The sequence below is a fragment of the Lytechinus variegatus genome, chromosome 15, assembly GCF_018143015.1.
Source record: "Lytechinus variegatus isolate NC3 chromosome 15, Lvar_3.0, whole genome shotgun sequence".
In the NCBI taxonomy this organism is placed as follows: domain Eukaryota; kingdom Metazoa; phylum Echinodermata; class Echinoidea; order Temnopleuroida; family Toxopneustidae; genus Lytechinus; species Lytechinus variegatus.
This window is the reverse complement of record NC_054754.1, coordinates 26,511,937-26,533,362: the sequence shown is the minus strand read 5'-3', so window position 1 is coordinate 26,533,362 and position 21,426 is coordinate 26,511,937. Positions and strand designations below refer to the sequence as shown.

The 21,426-nt window shown below is 36.1% G+C and overlaps 1 protein-coding gene across 21 annotated transcripts in view; it reads right to left on the bottom strand.

The window, feature by feature from the left end:
• The window catches only part of LOC121428589 (voltage-dependent calcium channel type A subunit alpha-1-like), a 203,248-nt gene that overhangs the window by 11,746 nt on the left and 170,076 nt on the right, over positions 1 to 21,426 (bottom strand). For 17 of the 21 annotated variants that reach the window (XM_041625320.1, XM_041625326.1, XM_041625319.1 and 14 more), the window contains 4 exons: positions 15,662 to 15,749; positions 10,589 to 10,837; positions 5,757 to 5,834; positions 3,713 to 4,768 (listed from right to left, as the gene is read on the bottom strand). In XM_041625320.1, the coding sequence (XP_041481254.1) occupies positions 3,713 to 4,768; positions 5,757 to 5,834; positions 10,589 to 10,837; positions 15,662 to 15,749 (1,471 nt within the window). Of the gene's footprint in view, positions 1 to 3,712; positions 4,769 to 5,756; positions 5,835 to 10,588; positions 10,838 to 10,942; positions 10,967 to 15,661; positions 15,750 to 21,426 lie in introns of all 21 variants that reach the window. The other 4 variants (XM_041625338.1, XM_041625339.1, XM_041625336.1 and 1 more) reach the window with 3 other exon arrangements.

Sequence of the window (21,426 nt, the reverse complement as noted above, 5' to 3'; positions counted from 1 at the left end):
GCAGGGGGCAATGGGAAATCAATAGACACGGGTTAGTGAAATCAAAAATAAAAAAAAAATCCTCAAAACATTACACATTCCTGCTTGCATGGTATATTACTATCAATCCAAACAAAATCCAATAAAAAAAATTATAGTAAAAATGGATGAACTACTTTTATAAGTCAAGATTATATATCATGAGAAATTAATTTCTGCATTTCATATGAATGAATGTAAAAATCAAATCAGAAAATCTTGCAAAGTTAGGAATTATGAGACAAATTGATGCTTTTAGATAAAGAAAGCGAAAAAAACGGTGCAAAATGTTTGATGCATTAACAAACAAAATGAAATCATATTTTGGTGCATTGAAAGAACATTATAAAAAAACAAAAACAGAAAAAAAGAGGGGTGAGCATGCAAACAATGAAACAGTATGTAGCAAAAGAAGTTAAGTTTGGGGGCAGAGGTGAGGGTGTGAAAGAGTGAATTTAAAATATCATGCAAACAAGCATAAAAAGGAGGGTTAAGTGCCCCGTGTCTCCCTTCAGAAATTCACACCAATTTCAGCACTTAATTTTACAGAATAAATTCTATAACTCTACACTTCCTACTCCCAAATATCATTCAAAAATCCATGCAAGTATCATTGCTAACACCCTAAAAAATCTAAACAGATTTGTTTGAATGTTTTAATTTAAAATATCCTTGTATCAAACACTTGTTCACTTTATTTGAAATGAAACAATTAACTTAGAATTATTCTTGAATTTGACAAACAGCTCATCTCCTTGACCAAAGAAGGTGTTCTCATTTGAAATGATATACTGATGGGTTACACTGAAAAAGATCTTCACATAGTTATTGGTCTAATATTGTATTTAGACTTAAAGACATTACATGAAAGCCAACATGTGGTGCTGTGCTGCGTTAAACGTTTCTGGCTTTACTGTGAAATGAATTGGTCACCCGGTCCAGTCGCATCAAAGCTTTCTCTCAATCAGCCATGACAAGAAACATTCACACTAGTACATCACAATCACAAAAAATGGGATAGTTAGCACATTCTTGAGGACAACTCAGCTTTTGGATTCATTTGCCATTTTCAAGATGTAATCCAACTGAATGGAGACCCAATTTGAAGTTCTCCAATACTGATGATTCCTTGACAAATAATTGTATTTAATAGCTAGCATTGGATTAGCATCAGTATTTTTTATTTTTCATTCTTGGAAAAGTCATTTATTACCCAAAATTGACATATAGTAGTTTGCATTTACGAATTGAAATCCTTATCTTTTAGATACTTTAGAAATATGTCTCCACTGATTTGAAAATGAAAAAGGCATCCTTTTTAGCAAAACAGGGAAGCATCTTATGGTTCACTTTTCAGTGTAAGCATTATCAGGGTTTCGTGGGACATTTGTCTAATGAACACACATAAACACACACCCACACCAACCAACACACAAATCATTGCACCTGGAAAGACAAGTAGCATTATGTGATGGAATAACATGAATTCTGAAAGGATATTTCTAAGGGAAAGGTATTTTATTTTGTGGAATCACTAACTAAAGTTCACCCAGTTTACATCTTCTGCAGATTGCTGAAACAGTAACAACCCAAACTTCAGTTCTTAACTGGCACCACATATGCATATCTCAAACACTAAAAGTGCTTTTGGCAGGGCATAAATTAAAGTAATGATATCATTACCCTTTTTTAAATGACTTTAATACTAATGTGTAAAACCTAGCTTATTAGTTTTCAACTATAACTATGTGTACATAAGGATTACATTTTTTTTTTTTTGGGGGGGGGTGTATGATTGATATGTGAAATATAGTTAAACATCAAAACTCAATTAAGTTTTCTTCAAATGGCTGGTAGTTTAACACACAATACATGAACATATAAAACATGAGAATAAATAAGGGCCAATCTTTACTAAAGTTTGTAAAGTTGGGCTAATGCAGCTGCTAACCAACTGATGACTTATGATTGAAGTGAAATTTAAGCTTCCTTTTATCTGTTTCCAATAACGGTGATGAGTGATATTTAGCCCAGTTATTCAATTACAAACTATGACAAATTGATTTCGTCTAAATGTGTCATGTGCATTTAATTAAAGCAAAGAGTACATTCTATGTTACTGAGACTTCTGTTTGATTACCATCCGTATTATCTGTTTGCAACCAAGAACGTTTCATATTTTTAATGCAAAAGTTTCTCTTCATTTTTTTACAACCATCTTTTCCCGTGTCAGTAAGGATTATAACAAAATCTGGGCCATGATTTTCCTCTAAAAAAGACAAGTATAAAATCTTTAAAATTTATTAAAAAATGTTTCATAAAAATTGTTGTTTCGAGAGTTGGATAGAAAAATTAGTAGATATGAAATTATCCATTATATCATTAAAAAATAAATAACATGCTGATACAGTGTCATCCTATGTCAGAAAACTCTAATGTACTTTACATCTAGAATGACTCTTCCACAGAATAAGAAATAGAGAAAGAAAGAGAAGGAACGACCAACATATTTTAAAACACACACTAGACTTAATAGCCATGGTTTTAAACCTGTTCATTGTAAAGCATATTTTCACTCACACACCATCACACATACCACATACAAAAACACACGCAAACATAATAACCTGTCCTTTAATTGAAATATATCGAGGCAGAGTGAGGTGAAGTAGTCCCTCAGAGAATGATAAATTCACAAGAATGCAAATATTTAACAAACTCTCAAGTTATTTCCCTTTTTAAATATTTTCCTGAGTTCCAAATGATCCAAATAAATAGCAAATGCTTCTTGTACATATGCAGTTGCGTACTTGTTCTAGTCCTATTTTTAAGAAGGCAAAAAATACTTGAATAAGTAAATGTGATTGACCCATATTTAATTCATTTATATTTTATCAAGTAAACATTAATTCCTATCATTTGTCCGTTATAAAGCTTTGAGTTCTTTAATCCTCATAAACTTAAACGGGAAGCATTCTTGTAATATCATTCTCTGATTTGACGAAAGCTAGAATGGATCTGAAATGGAGAATAGGATATAAATACACAGATGTATATATATATCATATGCATATTTCAGGCAAGTACTACTTTATACGTTTTATGCATATTTTTCAAACTTTTCTGTAGTAAACTTCTATTCCCTGTTCTTCAGGTACTGGATGAAAAATTGTTTAAGGTTCCCCTAAATATCATAATAAAGAATAGTACACATATATCTTTGTATACAGAATATATATAATAGGATCATTAAATGTATAGATTTATGGATATATCTGTGATAGGACCATTCCAAGATTATATGATAATTCTGATCACATCAACAAAAAAAATGTCCATGTGCTAACTAAAGTACAATAGTGTTTCCATTTTCAAATCCATTCCTCGCTCAAGGGGTCTGTTGCAGGAAGTGTTAAAAGTGCAATAGAAAAAAGATAAATGGCAAGTTAATAATGCACAATCCTGATTGATTGCCAATCAAGTTGTGCTTTATTTTCTTTGAGTTGTGTTTGATTGCAATCCTTTCTACAACAGACTCCAGGTCAAATAACTAATATTGAGAGTCGTATTAAAATCAAGGGGGCTAATTGTGGGCTTTAGGAAAAGGGGTGTAAAGAGAAAGAAGGGGGCGTTCAGTAAAAGGACCAACTGAGCTATATAACTATAACAGAGACGACAAGACAAAGTCAATCACCTCTGTAGATCTAGCGTAGTTTGTTGTAGACTTGCTGGAGGATACAGCATCCTCGTTATAGTAGCTACCTTCCACCGTATCTCTCTCTCCTCTCACGTCCTGGCCGGGGGCTAAGGAAGGGGGTTCCTCATCGTCAAGGGAGTTATCAAACTTCTGGTACTGACCAAGATGGCCGCCGCTATTCTTTCTATTGTTTCGCGCAGTGCGTCTGAGGACATCACTACCGTCGGGAGGGATACCCTCATCCTCCTCCGGTATGATGTCCTGCTGTGGCGGTCTAGTGTCTATTAAGGCGTCATCATGTCGGTACGATCGTCGTCTGGAAGACTGTTCTGCAGAGTGTCTGCGTTGGTCTCTTCTGTCGTCTCCTACAGGGTAACCACTACCAGGATGCCGATGGCCTCTACCTTGGAAGTCAGGCATACTAGATGAAGCAATAGAATGGCGTTGTCTAGGTGGGCGCCCATCATCAAAGGCAGGCATACTATGGGAACCAGAAATAGGAGGTGCTGGCAGGGAACCATGCCGTGGCCGTTGTCTGGGAGCACCCGTTCTCCTCTCTCTATCATAGGGTTGGCCATCTCGAGGTTGGCCATCTCTAGTCACTTGACTGTGATCTGTTTGATCCTTCTTATGTTGTGCCCGGATATCACTACCCCTTTTTAGAATGGCATCTATAGCTTTATTCCCAGTGCCTCCCTGTCCTTCGTAACTACCCGAGCGGCCACTGAGCCCGCCTTGGCTCATTGACTGAGAGGGTCTGCCACGAGGACGTTCCATTTGTTCAAAATTGTCCCCAGGAGGTATGGAGTGTCGCTTTTCTCTCCTTTCATTCTCACGGTCAGGGTAATGTCTTCTTTCGTCGATGTAGTGATCCCGGTCTGAGAAAGGCACTTCATCGCTACTGATAGCAACGGAATGCTTAACCCGGGGTCTAGACCTCTCGCGATCCCTCCCAGTCCCTCCCCTGGCCAGGCTGTAATCGGATTGAGAGTACGGTGTATTGCCACCTGTCGTGTTGTTTGAATACTGTATGGCATGCTTGTCCATCGAATGCTTTTAATGTTATGAGATTTGTCATCAGAGAAGGCAAAATAAAATAGAAATGATAACGATAAGAACTCATAAATAAAAACAAATCAAAACAGAAATCAATGAATTAAAACAAAGAAACTTCTCGGGGAATTGAAAATAAAATGATAAAAAAAATGATAATAAAAAAAAGTATTCTGAGATTTCAGGCACAATACTTTAAAGCTGCCAAACACAGATACAAGTGCAGATGAAAGCGATGAAATAACAGACAGCTAGTGCTGTCCATTAGCATGAGTTTAGCTATGTCAATCAATGATATTATCTCATGGAAATCTTTATCATGCAGACAATGTGCTGAGTGAATACCGTACAATATACTTCATATCACAAATATATCCAGTTACTTTATAATGACAATAATTGATTTAATTTATGAATTCACTATTGTATTTTACTTTCTGGGGAAATAATATATATTTTAATGAATGGCTTATATCAGTGACATAAAAGTACATAATCACATGAATATCTCTGATATATAAATATACAAAATTACAAAAATGGGAGTGACACATTATCTGGATAAAACAAATTAAAAGCAAGTGTGAGAGTCAAATTATTTATGTGAATACATTAAAAGATTATAGCAAATTAAATTAACAATTACTTAAGGGATTTCATGCATTTTTTTTTTACAAATGAAACGTTTCTTATGTTAATGTGTTCAAAAGGGCCTCAAAATCAAATGAATGGAAAAGTCTTGCATGGAGAAATGGTTTTTATCGAACATCAGAGACCAGTATTGTCCCACGTTGGGTAGTCACAAAATTCTTTTATCAAAAGCATGCAGTTTTGATTATCACACTAAAATCATATATGCATTGGGAGATGATAAGTGAAACTGAGGATATACTGCAATATTAAAACCTGGTATAATTACATGACCTAATTGATGAATATTAGGTTTGCCTGACATATTGCCAGTGACCAAAAGAGATGGCCTGCTTACCCTTTCCCTGCGATCCACCGAACCTCCTTTCCCCCTCTCATCGCGATCTCGATACCGGATGTCTGACATTTCAATTGCCTGAAATAAGAAAAGCAAGAGAAAGACGTTCATTTCTCTTTTTATTAAGATTCACCACCAGCTACCGTGAGACTAGTCTGCAGGCACAGACCTTTGGTTTTTACAATTCCGTTAGTGCATAATGCAGAGTCTGAAGTAGTGAGACTAGATTCACTATGTACTATGGCTGCCTGACTGAAGTCTTATTTGACACAGAGGGTTTGGAGTCTAGTCTTTAATCTAGACATGGTATGATTGGTTAAAGTGTCAAATTTGAGTCTCTTCTTGCAGACTACCGAGAGACTATCATTTTTTTTATGAACTTACCCTGTCTCCTACCACTCAAAAATAAAATGGAATAAAATACAGTGAAATTCATTTTTAAGATGTGATACATTTTTTTTCACACAGTGGGGTGGTACAGAAGATAATTCACTGGACCTACATGTAGAACCATCAGGGCTAGCATTCATTTTCATTTCTGATAGTAGTGAAGTCAATCACTGTAGGAGGTCACTTGATATTAATCTACACTGTACTCTGGATTTTAGTGGACAGAAAGGAACACTGAGAAAAAGACATCTGATGTCTTCTATGGTTGAGGGTTGAAATGTGATGTCATCAACTTTGATTTTTGGAAAAATAGTATTATAATAATCTAAGGAACAGAATGACAAGAATAAACACTCTGAAATTTGAATAGCCATTCAACTATCAATTCAAATAGAAAAAAAACCCCCACCAATATTGGCTACTTGGGAAGCTTTGGCGAAGTGGGATCTAGAAGAATCGCTCATTAACCTGATCACTTCTGACATGTCTTACTGTCATTGACCTGCCATTTGGAATTCTAACGTTGTCTTCCTTTTTAATTTTCATAGAATATATGTATGTTCATGCACTACATTTCATGCCATCAACTTTTGATTAAAAAAATGATAAATTATGAAATAAAGTGTTGTTAGTGGTGCCAATGTTATTCAGTGCTGCTGTTAATGTGAAAACTCTTGAATACATAGATATATACAAGAAATACAGTTCATCATTATGAGTAAAATGAAATAAAAAACATTTGTGCATCATTATTTTACAACACCCCAACAGACTGCTTCCAAAATCTCTATTGATTAAGTTTAGGATAAAAAACACTTGTTATCTCCAGACAGAGTTCATAAGAACTGTAGGCCTGGGGCTGTGCCGTGGTGTATCTACCCGCCAGTGATTTTCATTGACTGTTTTGCCCTGGACCAATCAGATGCAAGGATTACAGTAGCTTGTAACAACTATTCAAAATTACAGAGACGTTAATTTCTTGAAATGCTCCAAAGTAAAGTTCTTAGGCCTGGGTACCATATTATAAAGGCTTGTTATATAAAACAAATGTATGATTTCTGTTACAAGTTTACTTCCAGCCAATCAGATCGAAGGATTTCAGTAGCTTTAAACTGTTACCGCAAATCTGATATTGTAACAAGTTTTATGAAATGTGCCTCTGATGCATGAACCCCTGATACATCGTTGGAAGTAGTATCCAATGGTGGTTGCATGAGTTGGGATTAATAACAACATGAATTAAAAGGCAATCCAGAGGTCACTCAAGTTATATCACCATAGCGATGAGCAATAGAGACAAAGAAATGGACAAATTACGAGAGATACGAAGGAAAGGAGGAATTAATTGTCCTCTCTATTAATACCAGTCCATAAAAGGGAATGATTAATTTATGGCTGTGTCCAGACAATAGTTATAAAGGCAGGGCTATGGCACGCTTTGATTATTATCATGACTGGTCGTTGCATGCGATCCTGACATTTATAACTTCCTCTCGATCAGATACAGAAGGGACGGAGCTCAGAGGGGGAGGACCCAGGGAGGACATAGTCTGAACCGATCAGACCAGACTACAATGGCGGATGCAGTGCCAAGACCTTGACTTCGTCCACAGACCAGGGCCTTCGGAAGCTTCAAACAATAACCAGGTCTAAGATTGTAGCCTCCTTTCACACCCGCCAGATGGCAAAAACACCACAAAATTACCAGAACCTGTTTAAGGTTTCAAAATACCTAATAACTACGCATTTACACCCAACCAAAATAGGCAAAATCAGATGAAGCTACCAAAAGCCCTGAGCCAGGAACAAGCAATTCAGAATTTAGCAATCCTTTATGGTGGGCACTCTTCTCGCTAACAGCTATGTTTTTTTAAAAATTTGCTTTCCCACTTTGAATTTAATTAATTGATTTCTTATAACTATGCAACAAATATTTACTTTCAGGAAAAATATGGGTAACACTGGCAAAAGACTTTCTTTCGCGTTCAATAGGAACGCTTGGCGGGTATGTGACTGACTGGTGATGATGACATTGTTTGATCTCTTGTACTGCTGCCTCATTGTACTGGGATACCTGCCAGACAATAGCTCTAAGGATAGGGGTAATGATAGACTGCCTATCAAACTTAGTTAAAGAAATAGGGCGGGTTTGCGAAGGGATCATGTGTAAAACCGTGGATGGATACTATGTGATGGAGAATGATGAAATGTGAAAGCCTGTAGAGAAAACATGAATGAAGAAGAAATAGAAGAGGAGGAGGGGGAGGAGGAGGAATAAGAAGAAGAACAAGAAGAACAAGAAGAAGAACAAGAAGAGGAGGAAGAGGAGGAGGAGGAGGAGGAAGAAGAAGAAGAAGAGGAGGAGGAGGAGGAAGAAGAAGAAAAAGAAGAAAAGGAGGAGGAGGAGGAAGAAGAAAAAATGATGATGAAGAGGAAGAAAAAGGAGGAAAAAATAGAAGAGATAGAAGAAAAGTAGGACAAAACTGCAAAAATGGCAATCAAAGAAAACCAAAACACTAAAGAGAAGGAAAGACTAGGAAAAACAACAACATAAGACCAAACAAGATATCGAGATTGAAAGAACATGTGGAGACAGAGAGATAGAGCAAGAAGGTAGAAACAGATTAACTACAGTATGATGAAAACACAATTATAACAAAATGATTGATGACTTAGAAATATAAACTTTGTATTCATTACCATGACAATAAAGATGGGCTAAAACCAACAGCTAAGATCGAAGCAGTCATAACAAATACAACTGTGATATCTAAATGAGAAAAACAAGTAATGCGTGCAAAAAACAATCCCAAATTCACATGAAAAAAACTATAATCAGGATGAAAGTGAGGAAGATGAGTTTCCTTGTTGATGATCTGTGTGTTGTTTTCTTCTATCCACCTGCCGCAATGGTTTCCGTTACGTGCTCACAACACACCCCCTCGTTACACTCTTCATCACCCCTAACAGGTAGTGATTAGGATACACACAAACATACAAGTGGTCAATGAATATTCATGTCATGAATGTGCATGTTAGTACAACTATGAAGTCTATTAATTCTGTGTTGAAATTACTTTTTAAAAAAATTAAACTTTTTTATGCTTCCACCCATGTGACATTAGCAAGTAAAAAATAAGATTGCGTATGAACAAAAAACATTACCCTTCAAAAATAATAATAAAAACAAAAAAGAGGAAAAGAACAAAAAAAATGGAAAAATACTCCCATGGAAGTGATATTCACATTAATTTTTTTGTACATACTTTACATGTCGCTTAACTATTTCCCTACTAGAAATATGCAAAATACTTTTGTTACTCTTCCTAAGAAGTGGTAGAGGTATATGAAGAGGCATTGTATGTGTAGATGACTTTGGTCATGCAACAACACAACAGCTCACTATTTTCCACAGACTAGAATGTCTTGCAGCAGTTGAGCAACCCCTCATATGGTAAAACAATGATCAACATTTTCTTCTATTTTCATGAAAGTGAAATACGAATATAGTGTCATTGAAAGAAAATCATGCATAAATTTCCCATTCTACAATTCTAAAATTCAGATTATTCAACCCACATCCTATATGCATTCATATTACTTTCTTGAATTCCTTCAGAGAATGGAATGCCTCCTTAACACCAAACCCTAATCCCCATGATGCATTACATCTTTCACTTTATCCGCTCCACAACGGAAACAAGGTAAAAAACATGTATGAAACTCATCAAAAATGCAGGAAATTTCAACAGAATAAAATATAGAGGAAATGGTATGAATAAAGGAAGGATGTGAATATACATAAGGTAAAGGTGATGATTTTTATGTCACCGGAATAAAAACAGTTGTTTCAACTTGAAAGGACACTCTGAATGTGTCTTTGAAGCTTGAGACTTGAATTATGCATTTTTCAGAACTGCCCAGTTGTCAATGCTAAACAAATTAAAATCATATTTATGAGTATATGCTCATTTCTTGATCATGACAAGCAATTTATAATTGATGTAATGACTGACTTTAATATAAGGCTTGGAATGATTAAAGAATATCAATTATTAGAAATGTAAATGGAATAAAAGATAAGTGGGCTTTCATTACGAACATTGCATTAACATTCATAAAAGTCACAGCTAATGATTTTTATTTTAAGTTTATACAGCACTCCTGCTAATCACAATGAATGGTTTATTTACAGTTTGGTTCATGATTGTTAGCTATTAAAACACGTCAGTATAAAAACCACAGCATCTCAAAGAGTCGTGCCCTCAAGCAATTCCTGATAAAAAAAACTTGAAAATGAAGTGTGTCGAAGTTCACAGCTCGCAGTTAAAGGGATGTTGTGTCATTGCAATCTATCTCTGCAATTGTGAAAATGTTTGTAAACTTCACAGCAAAAGATTAGTAATAAGGTGCAGGGAGAACGCTGTGCTGATCATGCAAACCTGATCTTCAAACTCTTGCTCTTTCAGAGCGGACATCCCCTCGACGCCCAGATCGATCTCCTCTTCCTCGTCGTGCTCGAATGACTGATTGTCATATTCCTCATAAATACTGGTCATGGTCGTCGACTGGGACAACAAGAACTCTTCTTGGTCTACCCCATTCAGGTCCAGACCCAAGTCTAACAGGCCTAGGTCCATGTCCCCATTAACTGGGACCACACAGTCTTCAGATGGGTCCAAAGGGAGGGTCTGGTTTAGAGTGGGAACAGGTCCAAAAAGGGAGGCATGCATGTTAAGGATAAAAAAGCATTCTATGAAACGGGTTTATTTAACCCATGATGCAACTTGACTTACATTAACCTCGTGCATCGTGTGTTCCTGTGTGAAAACAGTAAGACACATACACAGATGTTGGATAGATTACGCAAAGCAAAAGAAAGTATACATGAATGATCAATGAATACACAATAATGACTATAATTTCTCATTATAATACAAATTTCAAATAATCTCTAATTATTCATAGGTCAATGTTAGATGATGTAATATCCATCTCCGCATATGAGAGGAGAAGAAGTAAGGGGGGGAGTGAGGAGAATAAAGAGGATTAAGAAGAGGAAAGTGTTCAGACAGAGAAATGGAGAAAAGTGCATTATTTACAGGGCTTCTATCACTGTCATAACCTGTGAAATAAGAATAAATTATGCTAAAAACTTGATCCAGAGCTTTATGACACAAAGCAATATCAGATGAGGTCAATGCTAAAATTGGAATAGAAGAAATCAAATAAACAATGAGGGAACTGAAATTTCAAATGAATGTACAAATACAAAATCACCCTTTTCTACTGAACAAAAACAATAACACAGAAAAAGAGTTTGCTGCATGCTGTAAGTTCAATCAATGGCATGATTGCCCTTCCCTCGCCTTTTTTCAATCTTCATCTCATCTTTTTTTCTATTTTGAAATTATATGTTTGTGTAACCCCTGTCAAAGGAATCACAATTACAGTGACACAATGTACACAAGCCTCCAGTCAATGTCACAACCCTTGCTGACATATTGGCAAGGATGCAACAAAATAGGGATACGATTTCAGCCGATCTGGATGAACTCCCAAGTGCTTTAGGATGAGATTTCTCTCCACTGTTTCCATCAAAATGCTCCTATTTCTTGGCTTTTGGCAAACAAACTGTCATTTTGCTGTCACCTCTGGGAGATGAAGACTGGTAAATGTTTACAAGGCCTATCAAAGTCAAGATCAGCAAATTATCAAGGAGTATTTGAATTGCCCTTGTTTCAACCTGAGGTGATTGTTTTAATGTATTTTACATGACATGAATGTCAATAGGAGGGACACCTCTTCTGAAATTTGATATGACTCGAAGATAATCAAACAAGTGGCGGCCGGGTATAATGACTACAAGTCAGATGGATCAAGAACACATTCGCTTATCAACATGAATTCTGATATATCCTGTAATACGTGAGAAGTCAAAAAGTCAAATAAAGGAAGCATTTTGCTGCTGTTAATTGGACCTACATTTGTCACGTCAGCCATTTCCCTCAATAAATGGATATCAAATGCGAATATGACAGGCGCGAGTAAACATGGATAAATTCCTAGTTTTGCTGAAATCAAAACAAACCACTCTTTATCATTACACATGTACATCAAAGTGTCAGGATACAATTTATTGACATAACAAACCACTGAAAAGATAGAAAAAGAGACATGATAAAAGAAGATTTTATAAACATTCTTCATCTGTTAATGGGAGTGACGAGAGATAAAAGTACCTTTGGGTGGTAGATGCTTACTTTAAAGGGCAACAATGCTCTTTTCAAAGAGCATGATTGTATGTTGGTTTCAAGCCCTTAGGAAAAAAATGTTTATATTTATAAATTTGCTAATGTTCTTCAAATCTAATAAATCACTTCTTTCAAAACAATCATTAAAAATAGATGGAATACATACATTTCCGTCAACTACTTCACGAAATTGAATTCCCCATTTTTTAAAGGTGAGACTGTTTTATGTTCATGAACAATGCATTAAAAAAAAGTTGAATATTTTACTTGTTTGGTTGATGTTGATGTTCCTCAAGAATAATTCTTGTGACAAATATAAGAATGAACATGAATCCCACCGCTGCCACCAAAATAGAATTGATGAGCAACATTATGGAGCAACTCTGCAGATTTGTAGATTATTATTCTGAGTAGAACTTGTAGTGTAAAGTCAACATTTAGACAACTATCAGCTTAGATTACTGTACAATAGTGTGACCAGATATGAACTTATCTTCTATGGCAAAGTCTTGCGAAATACAGAGCATCGACAGTGGGTTTTTTATCCCTATCAAACAATTAGACATTCAGAATGGATCTACTCCACAATCAACTATACAGTTGCAACGTATTCCTTCCTTGCTCTAATATTGTTTCAAATGGAATATTTCTGGAAACAATACCCAATATTAATGGCATTAGTTTAAAAAATTATGATTTAGGTATTCATTTTACAAAACAAAACTACCCCCAACACAATCTGTACTAGCTGTTTTACTAACTGTATGATCAGGGATAGCTGTTGAAAGGATTAACTCTATTTTGAGATATCACTTGTGGGTGTATTCTATTAAGATCTAGGTTTATTGAAGCTCAAAGCAACGCATGATGACAAACTTGTGTTGGTGGGAATACAAATATATCTTTTTACATAGTTTCCAGGTCATACACCTTCTGGCAAAGAGGTTGGATTTTTTTTCAAAGGAATAATGCTACCTACACTTTGGTAGGAGTCAAGAGCCTGCTATATTAGGCAAACCTACAATAGACACATATCCATGGTTGTTTTATTTTGACTGGAAGCACAAAAAATTTTACTGCAATTTGAACCCTGATTCTTATGGATCTAAGGATTCTTAATGGGATGTCCACACCTATGTAGCTGTAGAAATTCATCAGTAGCTTTTTAGAGGCAGATTATGATAGTGATGATCGTCCAAAAACGGATCTGCCATATTCTTGATTATCTATCTATCTATCTACTTATTAATTCATTTATTCATTCACATATTCAAATATTACTTTCATTCAGTTGTTTATTCATTTATTGAATCATTTTGATCATTTATTTATACATGATACCTACTTATTACTTTATGCATATATTGACTCGCAAACATAATACTGTGGTTTGATCAGCTTAAGTCTATTCAAACACACCACGGACAGATATGAGAATGATTGAGTGAAGGGCAAAGAGAAATATAGCACCTAAACATATTGTGCAACTCCTAGGTCTCACTGATCATGACAATTCATAAGGCCAAGTTTGGCAAGCTTCAATATACCTGTATTATGAATTACGGTTGTTTAGAGTCAGACGGAGAGGGGGGGGGGGGGGAGGAGGAGGGGGAGTCCATCCATATGTAGAAGTCATGGAACACACAGAGACCCCATTCATAGGCCTGATAGCTATAGAACTACGACAGCTGTCAGCTGGGATACAGAAAGGGAAACATATCACAAGAATGAGACAGGGAGTTAGATAGAGATGGAAATGGCTGTTTTCGACTTGCAGTAAGGCCGCTGTAGAGCAAATGTGACCAAGGTATAAAACATGAGGATTTATTTTACAGTATCTTCAGCAAAGAAAGACACAGTATGATCAGATCGTGAACAAGCCCAAGTACGTGCAGCAAAAAACGCACTTCCTGACTTGTGATTGCATGTTCACATGTTCTGTCACAGAAAACATTGGTATGAGAATATTTTAAAACTGAATGTACTTTCATGTGAAGGAGGGAAAATGGTCCAAGACCACCAGGATCTTTCCAAGGTCTTCTATCTCTTAAACATTAGGCGATTTCAAACCGCCTCAATCACAAGAATCCCTGTTAAATTATTAGAACATATTTAGGCTAAAAAATACCGATAATTATCCCTGCATTCACATCGCCCCAAAACATACCCTTCATGAAAAGTTCCAGAAATGAAGAGCATGCGCAGTATGGTCTGATAAGCAGGCAAGGCATGAGATTCGAAATTGCAAGCCAAGCACCCATGCGCAGTGCCTGCACACAACTAGAAAGTTCCTGTAATTTGCTTTCTCACTGCCAAAATACCTGTGACCTTTGAAAAATCCCTGCAAAAGTTCTCATAATTTAACAAGTACCAAACTATTAAGCCGGGTATTTTCTTGTGGGGATATTACGTGCAATTTTCTGAATAGGGCATATTTCCAAATCCGAAAATACCCGGACCTACGAACTACAAGGTGGTCTGAAACCACCTATTCTCATATCCTGATGAGATGGAATGTGTCTCGCTCACCCCGGGATCTCATTCAATTTAAACGAATCTCCTTCTGCATCTTCACACCTTAACCACATTACCGAGAAGAAAAAAAGAGCGAAACCGGAGATATCTAATATTCTTTTCCCTCCTGTCATTCTGCATTTGATATTAAAGGTCACGTCCAAACTGACGCCAAGTTGGTATGAATAAACAGAGAAATGATATAAAATTTGGAAGTGAATTAATAACATAGCATTTTCAGATATAACTTGTTTTCACATAACAGTTGTACGCACAAATATTGCCTTTATGCAATAGAGGAAACAATGACGTTAAGACACTTGGAATATGCAATATTCAATCATTCCTCCACTGAAAAACATGTTTCTTAATTGCTGTCTAAAATTTAGAAACATCATTATTTTAACTAAATTTAGGACTCCATAATTAACAATTCTAAAAATTATAAAAGATTTGAAATTTCATATTGTCAATTATAATATAAGCAGTGAACGTGTGGCATCATTGGCTTCGTCATCTGTATATAGCTCAAATGTTGTACATCGTTTTATGAAAATAAGGCAAAATTTCAAATATGACTATCATATTTAAATTTCAATTTTGAAAAAAAAACATGTGTATTATGCATATATGTTTCATTCAAGGCAGTTCTATGGTGTATTTGACCATAATGGAGGGAATTATGATGCTATGGTGGTGACAAAAAGCAAAGAAAATTGAAAAAAAAAGGGTAGAAATGGAACTCACCCTCGAGTTATCAGGCGGCTCCCTGTAGCGGTGGTGACGACTCTCTCGATCAGGGTCGCGACCTTTCCTCTGGTATCGCTCGGCTTGCCTGCGGAGGAGAACACAGATAAAACAAATAGTGAGTCTTGGTTCCAGGCCAGCACCTAGATTAATTGCTGCCGGAATTGAGAGGCAGGGGAATGCTCCACTTGTTTCAGGCTTCAAGCGAGTTCCCTGTATTTCATCTGGAGGTTTAGGTTTCTTTTGCCAAGTGTTTGTGTTTATCTCACTGACATCGTGCACTCTCTGAATCAGATGGTATTTTTTATATACCTTGATAGCTTTTGCATATTTCAAATATATTGTTTAGGAAAAGTACTTCATTTGCATACTGCATTCCACTTCTATCTGTGAAATAAACAATCTTTAGAGTTGATGGATTGATCAAAGCAAATTGTTAATCAATGTACATGGAATACCTATTCTACTGTTGTGCCATCCCTTGCGAAAGTCAAAATTGGCCATTCACAGCTGATCGCAGACTGTCCAAAATTTTCTTTGATAAGATCGTCAGGACTGATCTGATATGATTTCATAGCATCACTTTGATTACTCCACGATTAAGACCAGTTTCAATTGTGGCATGAATCATGACAGTGGAATCTAGGTATTGCCTACAGATACTTGTAGATGCAGAACCATCATTCACAAAGTTGTACTGCTGTACCCATAGTTTAACACTACAAAGTATGACAGGAAAAACAATATGGAGCATTTGTGGATATTTAATATGTAATTCACATCTTTTTAAAGTAATTATCAAGGCCCACGTCTTAATAAATCCCTTTTAAGACTCCTCATGTTTCGTCTTTGATACCATGACAGGCCAAAGATGCAGCACTTATTTATTCTCCATAAAGAGAAACAAAATCTGTCCTCGAGCTCTGAATTGGCAGAAAAGACAATTATCCTGTAAGACAGTCGAGTGAGTTGGCAGAAAGGTCCTCAAGGCCTATATGACCCCGGCAACGGGTCTTGACAACGGTAAACAAACAGCCTGAAAGGGAAACTCGGAAGTTTGACGGGCGAGACAGAGGGGGAGAGAGCGGGGCGGTCGCAGAGGATACATAAAGGTGTGGTTTCCACATACTGTGATTGCATTAATGTCATTCGGGTCATCAGAACCAATGAAGATATATGTCATCGCCCCTAGGCTGTACGTTCAGACTCCGAATAGGTTGCTTCCTAATTACAATCAAGGGGGATGACTCTTGTCTATTAATGAAGTAGAAAGTTTGAAGCAAGATTTGCTGATGAAACAGATCGAGTACAGATTGAAAACTGAAAAATCAAAACACACAACCACCTTGATAATTCAGAGGAAAATATACCCCCTCCTGTTGAAAATGTACACCATTACCAAACCAATTACTATAATGGAAATTAATAATTACAAACTGAAACATTTTTACCTGCCCTCCCGAGAGAAATATGCAATAAATAAAAGGGCAAATCAGAAGAGGAAGAACAAGCCAAAAGGAACAAGCAACATGAAAATTGAAGAGCTGTGATTTTCAATTCTTAACCCTATTCATAAAACATAAAAGTTTTACACTGGTGGGGACGGTATGATTTGGGTCGATGTTATAAAGGCCTCCTCTCATATGTCATATAAGGTCTAAGTGACAATTACAATGATTGAGGAATGGGTGGATCAGTTTCTGAATTTTTGACATAATGGTATTGGCTTTGCATGGATTACTTGCTTGTTTGTTGATATGTAGCTTAGAAATGAAAGAAAATAATGAATTACTAAATACTTGTGAGCTGACTCTCAAAAGAAGCCATAACCGTTAGGACCTATATTTAGCAATGAAAAATAGAATATTTATGATAAGACAAGAAAAACAAAAACTGCAGTTATGGATAATTGGTTTAACCTGTCATAAATCTGAATTGTGAATAAATGGTCCACGCTCATGAACTGGTAGGGTCAATATTAAAAAAATATATATATAGCTGATAAATTGCAAAATGACAATTACTGGAAAAATTGACAACCATTACTTATATTTCTTATTCTAAATCTCTCAAAGGTCTGAATTTCAAAACAGCAGGGTCAGGTGATCTGTCAGATGATCGATCATGTGATCTTGCAGTGAACCAAAGCCAATGAACACTTGTTTCTAATATGACAGCATATTAGTCATTGTCAGGATGTTAACTATTATACATCAACAAAGGCGCTTAAAGGTAAGAGAGCTAAATAGGGACAAACCAACAGAGTAATATGAATAAATGTCTGCAAATATCCACCAATAATAATATTGTTTTGTCTCATTCCAAGAGATTCAATCTTACAGTAACATACAATTCCCTGGAACACAAACAATAAAAATTGATGTTAGGACTGATTATCATGACTGATTGCACTGATAATTATATGCAACCAGTCATTGAAATCAATCAAACAATCCATTATTAAAATTTGTGTAAATTGGGTCAAACAACTTTTTATATGATTTCCAATCAGGCAATGTAAATAAATAAGATCACAAGTGCCCTTGTCCTTATATCTTAAAGACCCAGACCGGACTGAAAAATGAAATTGACAAATTATATACCAATCGAAAGCTTATAAGCTACTAAAATACAGCAATAAAAGCTTTATTCATTTACACCCCTTCCCAGCTGAGCATTTTGCTTAAGAGTATTCCAATTATCGGGCTTCGAACCCGGCTTAGAAAATAGGCTTTATTGTGCTTTTCACCTGCCTCGAGACCGTGACGTCACATTGTGTAAGAAGCGTCGTGATTCCATATATTATGATTCCATATATTATTGGTATATTTGTAGTCTATGAATCATTATCTTTCTTTTGATATATGATTTTTTTACACCGGTCAGGGTCTTTAAGCTTTTTATATCTAAACTCAATACTTGTGTTCAGAAAATCTGTGTTAAAAAGATTTCATGATTTTAATTTTAATTCTGAGGAATTTGTGGCTAACAATAAATAACTTGTGTCAAATAAATGTGCTTTATGGCTGTGATGTATTACGTTTTGAATTGACAGAAATGTCTATTCTATAAAGGAATTCAATAGAAATTTAAACATTACAATGTCCTAAGAAATATTTTTTTTAGATGTTAATGGAAATAAACAACTTTAAAAGTAGACAAAAGAATCACAAACGAATATGAATGAAATGAAATTGAATGATCAGTCTGGAATGGTTCAATTGCATAAATCTGAGAAAGAGTTAAAATAGTAATGTATGTTTACATACATGTATTGTCATAAACAACTATAGAAAGGACCAAGAGAGGACTAAAAAGTTCAGTGGATAATTCCTCACAATATTTCGCTTTGTACAGATAGACATGCAGATATTTGTAAGTTAGTATTAAAAAAATTCAACTGTTGAACTTTTGATGGATATGACACTAATGAAGACAAAAATACTCTCAAATATAAACAGACCTTTTTACTTAATTAATCAATACTCGTTTTATATTGGCAAGTATTTACTTTTCAGAGAAGGGGAAGGGTAAAGGAGGACCCTGAATTTATCATTATAGGCAATCACAAATATGTTTTTTATTACTAAATTTAAATGTCCTAAAGCTGGATGGGCTATAAATGACTATGTATGATGTAATGTATATTTAGGTATATTTCAGGTACATATTCAGGTACATTTTATCTGACCGCATCTGTTAGCAAAGAATATCCTTGATATAAAAAATTTTTGGCATGAAAACCGTTCTTTTTTCAGCATAAAATTAGGACATTTTATCCTGCCTCTGAAAACGATGATAAATTTCCAACAATCAGCAGTTAAAGCATCATGAATCATGATTCTCTAATACCCCTTTCATAAACCCAATTATGCGGCTAATAGCAGCATAATTTGGTCGTAAATTTGGAGGAGGACCAGAGTTATCCGCATCATTTTGATGCTGCTATTATCCGCATAATAGCAGCATCGGGACAAGATTTTGAGTTTATGAACGCATTTCCAAATAATGCGGATAATTGCCATGGTGCGGTCACAAGGTCACCCTTTTCCAACACAACCACATTGGAGGGGGCTTGTCCAGTTGTCATGACGATTATCCGCCTTTTTCAGGACGGGCGCTCGTAAAAATAATACGGCTTATTTTCGGAGTTTTGTGAACGCAATTTTTATTGAATTACCCGCATTACTCTTAGGTGGCTAATTGGAGGATAGGTTTATGAAAAGGGTATCATTCCTAGACAGCCTTGACTTTGGAACAGAGGAACTTTTAATGCTTTATTATGATAAACAAACCAAATGGATATCCAAATTCAAGGGTTTCATGGAAAATTGTGAGAAAACATGCATATTTATTACCAGGCAAAGAATGTAGTATCTTTTATTTTATTTTATCTTTACAACCTACTGGCTAAATCTGAATTTGGATTTTCTAGGCTCTTCTTTTGTGTTCCAGAGCTCTGTGCCCCCTGTTATTTTTCTCCATTTACTACCAGGGGCCCGTTTCACAAAGACACTCATAAGTTAAGAGCGACTTCAAGAACGACCGGTGATCCTTTCTTGTGGTAAATGATATTCACCATTAAATGTTCATTGGTGATTTATCTAGTGTGTAAGAAAGGTTCACCAGTCATTCTTAAATTCGCTCTTTAAGTTAAGAACAGTTTCATGAAACACCCTCCTGGTGTATATGATAATGAAATGATCAAGGTTTTCCAAGTACGCACACTTATGCAAGGTTTTTTTTTTCCTCCTGTGGACTCTCTCCACCCTCCTGGTCCTTGTGCCACTTGCAGTCTTGCAATTACTGGGGAGCATTTCATGAAAGGACTTGTCAGACATTTTATATCCGACAGTTACTATGGCAACAGTGCCTCTCAACGAATCATAATCAAGGAAAGTTGTCAGACCTGAGAACTTGTCAGACAAAAATGTTGATGAAACACTCGCCAGGGCAAAAGCTTGCCCATCAGGACTTCTGATTGGTAGGTTGACATTAATTACTTGATCATTCCCAACCATGAAAGCTTTCTGTATTACAAGTGCTTCAGGACATAGCTTTGCATTGTTCAATATTCATCTTGGAATTGATGTGTGTGTGTGTGTGTGTGTGGGGGTCTTCCATTAAAATACCCTGGGACCGACTGATGCACCCTGGGATTGTTGCCCCTAGCGGATCAGGGGGACAGTGACATCGTAAAAACAAAACTCCATGCCACCAAACTCTTGAGGAAGGGAGTGACTTTTCCGCCACTATTTGCATTAGTCGCACCCCCGACATGGCCCGATGTAACCCCTATAGATAAATCAGACAAGGACCTGATTGGTCTAAATAAACAGCCCACAAATCAGACTTGACAGTTGTTGCTCAGGACATGGTATTTCACCCTTTGCCCTAAGCCCATAGACTGATAAAAGTCTTGATTTGGGTCCTCTCTCAATGAGATATTTCCCATTATATATTATATCAAGACAGAGTGTCATGAGGCAATTTCCACTGCAATATTCTCCCTCAGCCAATCAGACTGAAGAAATTCGGTAGCTTGTAACAACTGTCAGCCGTAATCACTCTTGAGGACTATTTTCATCTGTTGATTAAACTGCCAAAGTCACCAATATAGGTCAAGATAAGGATATCAATAGCAAGAATTGCCATAATTCTGCAAGAGGCTGTTCATGGCCCCCTTGAAATACTTGTTTTCCATACATTGGAACATGGTAAACTAAGTTTTGACATTTTGTCTTAGGAAAGTGACAAAAGTCTTG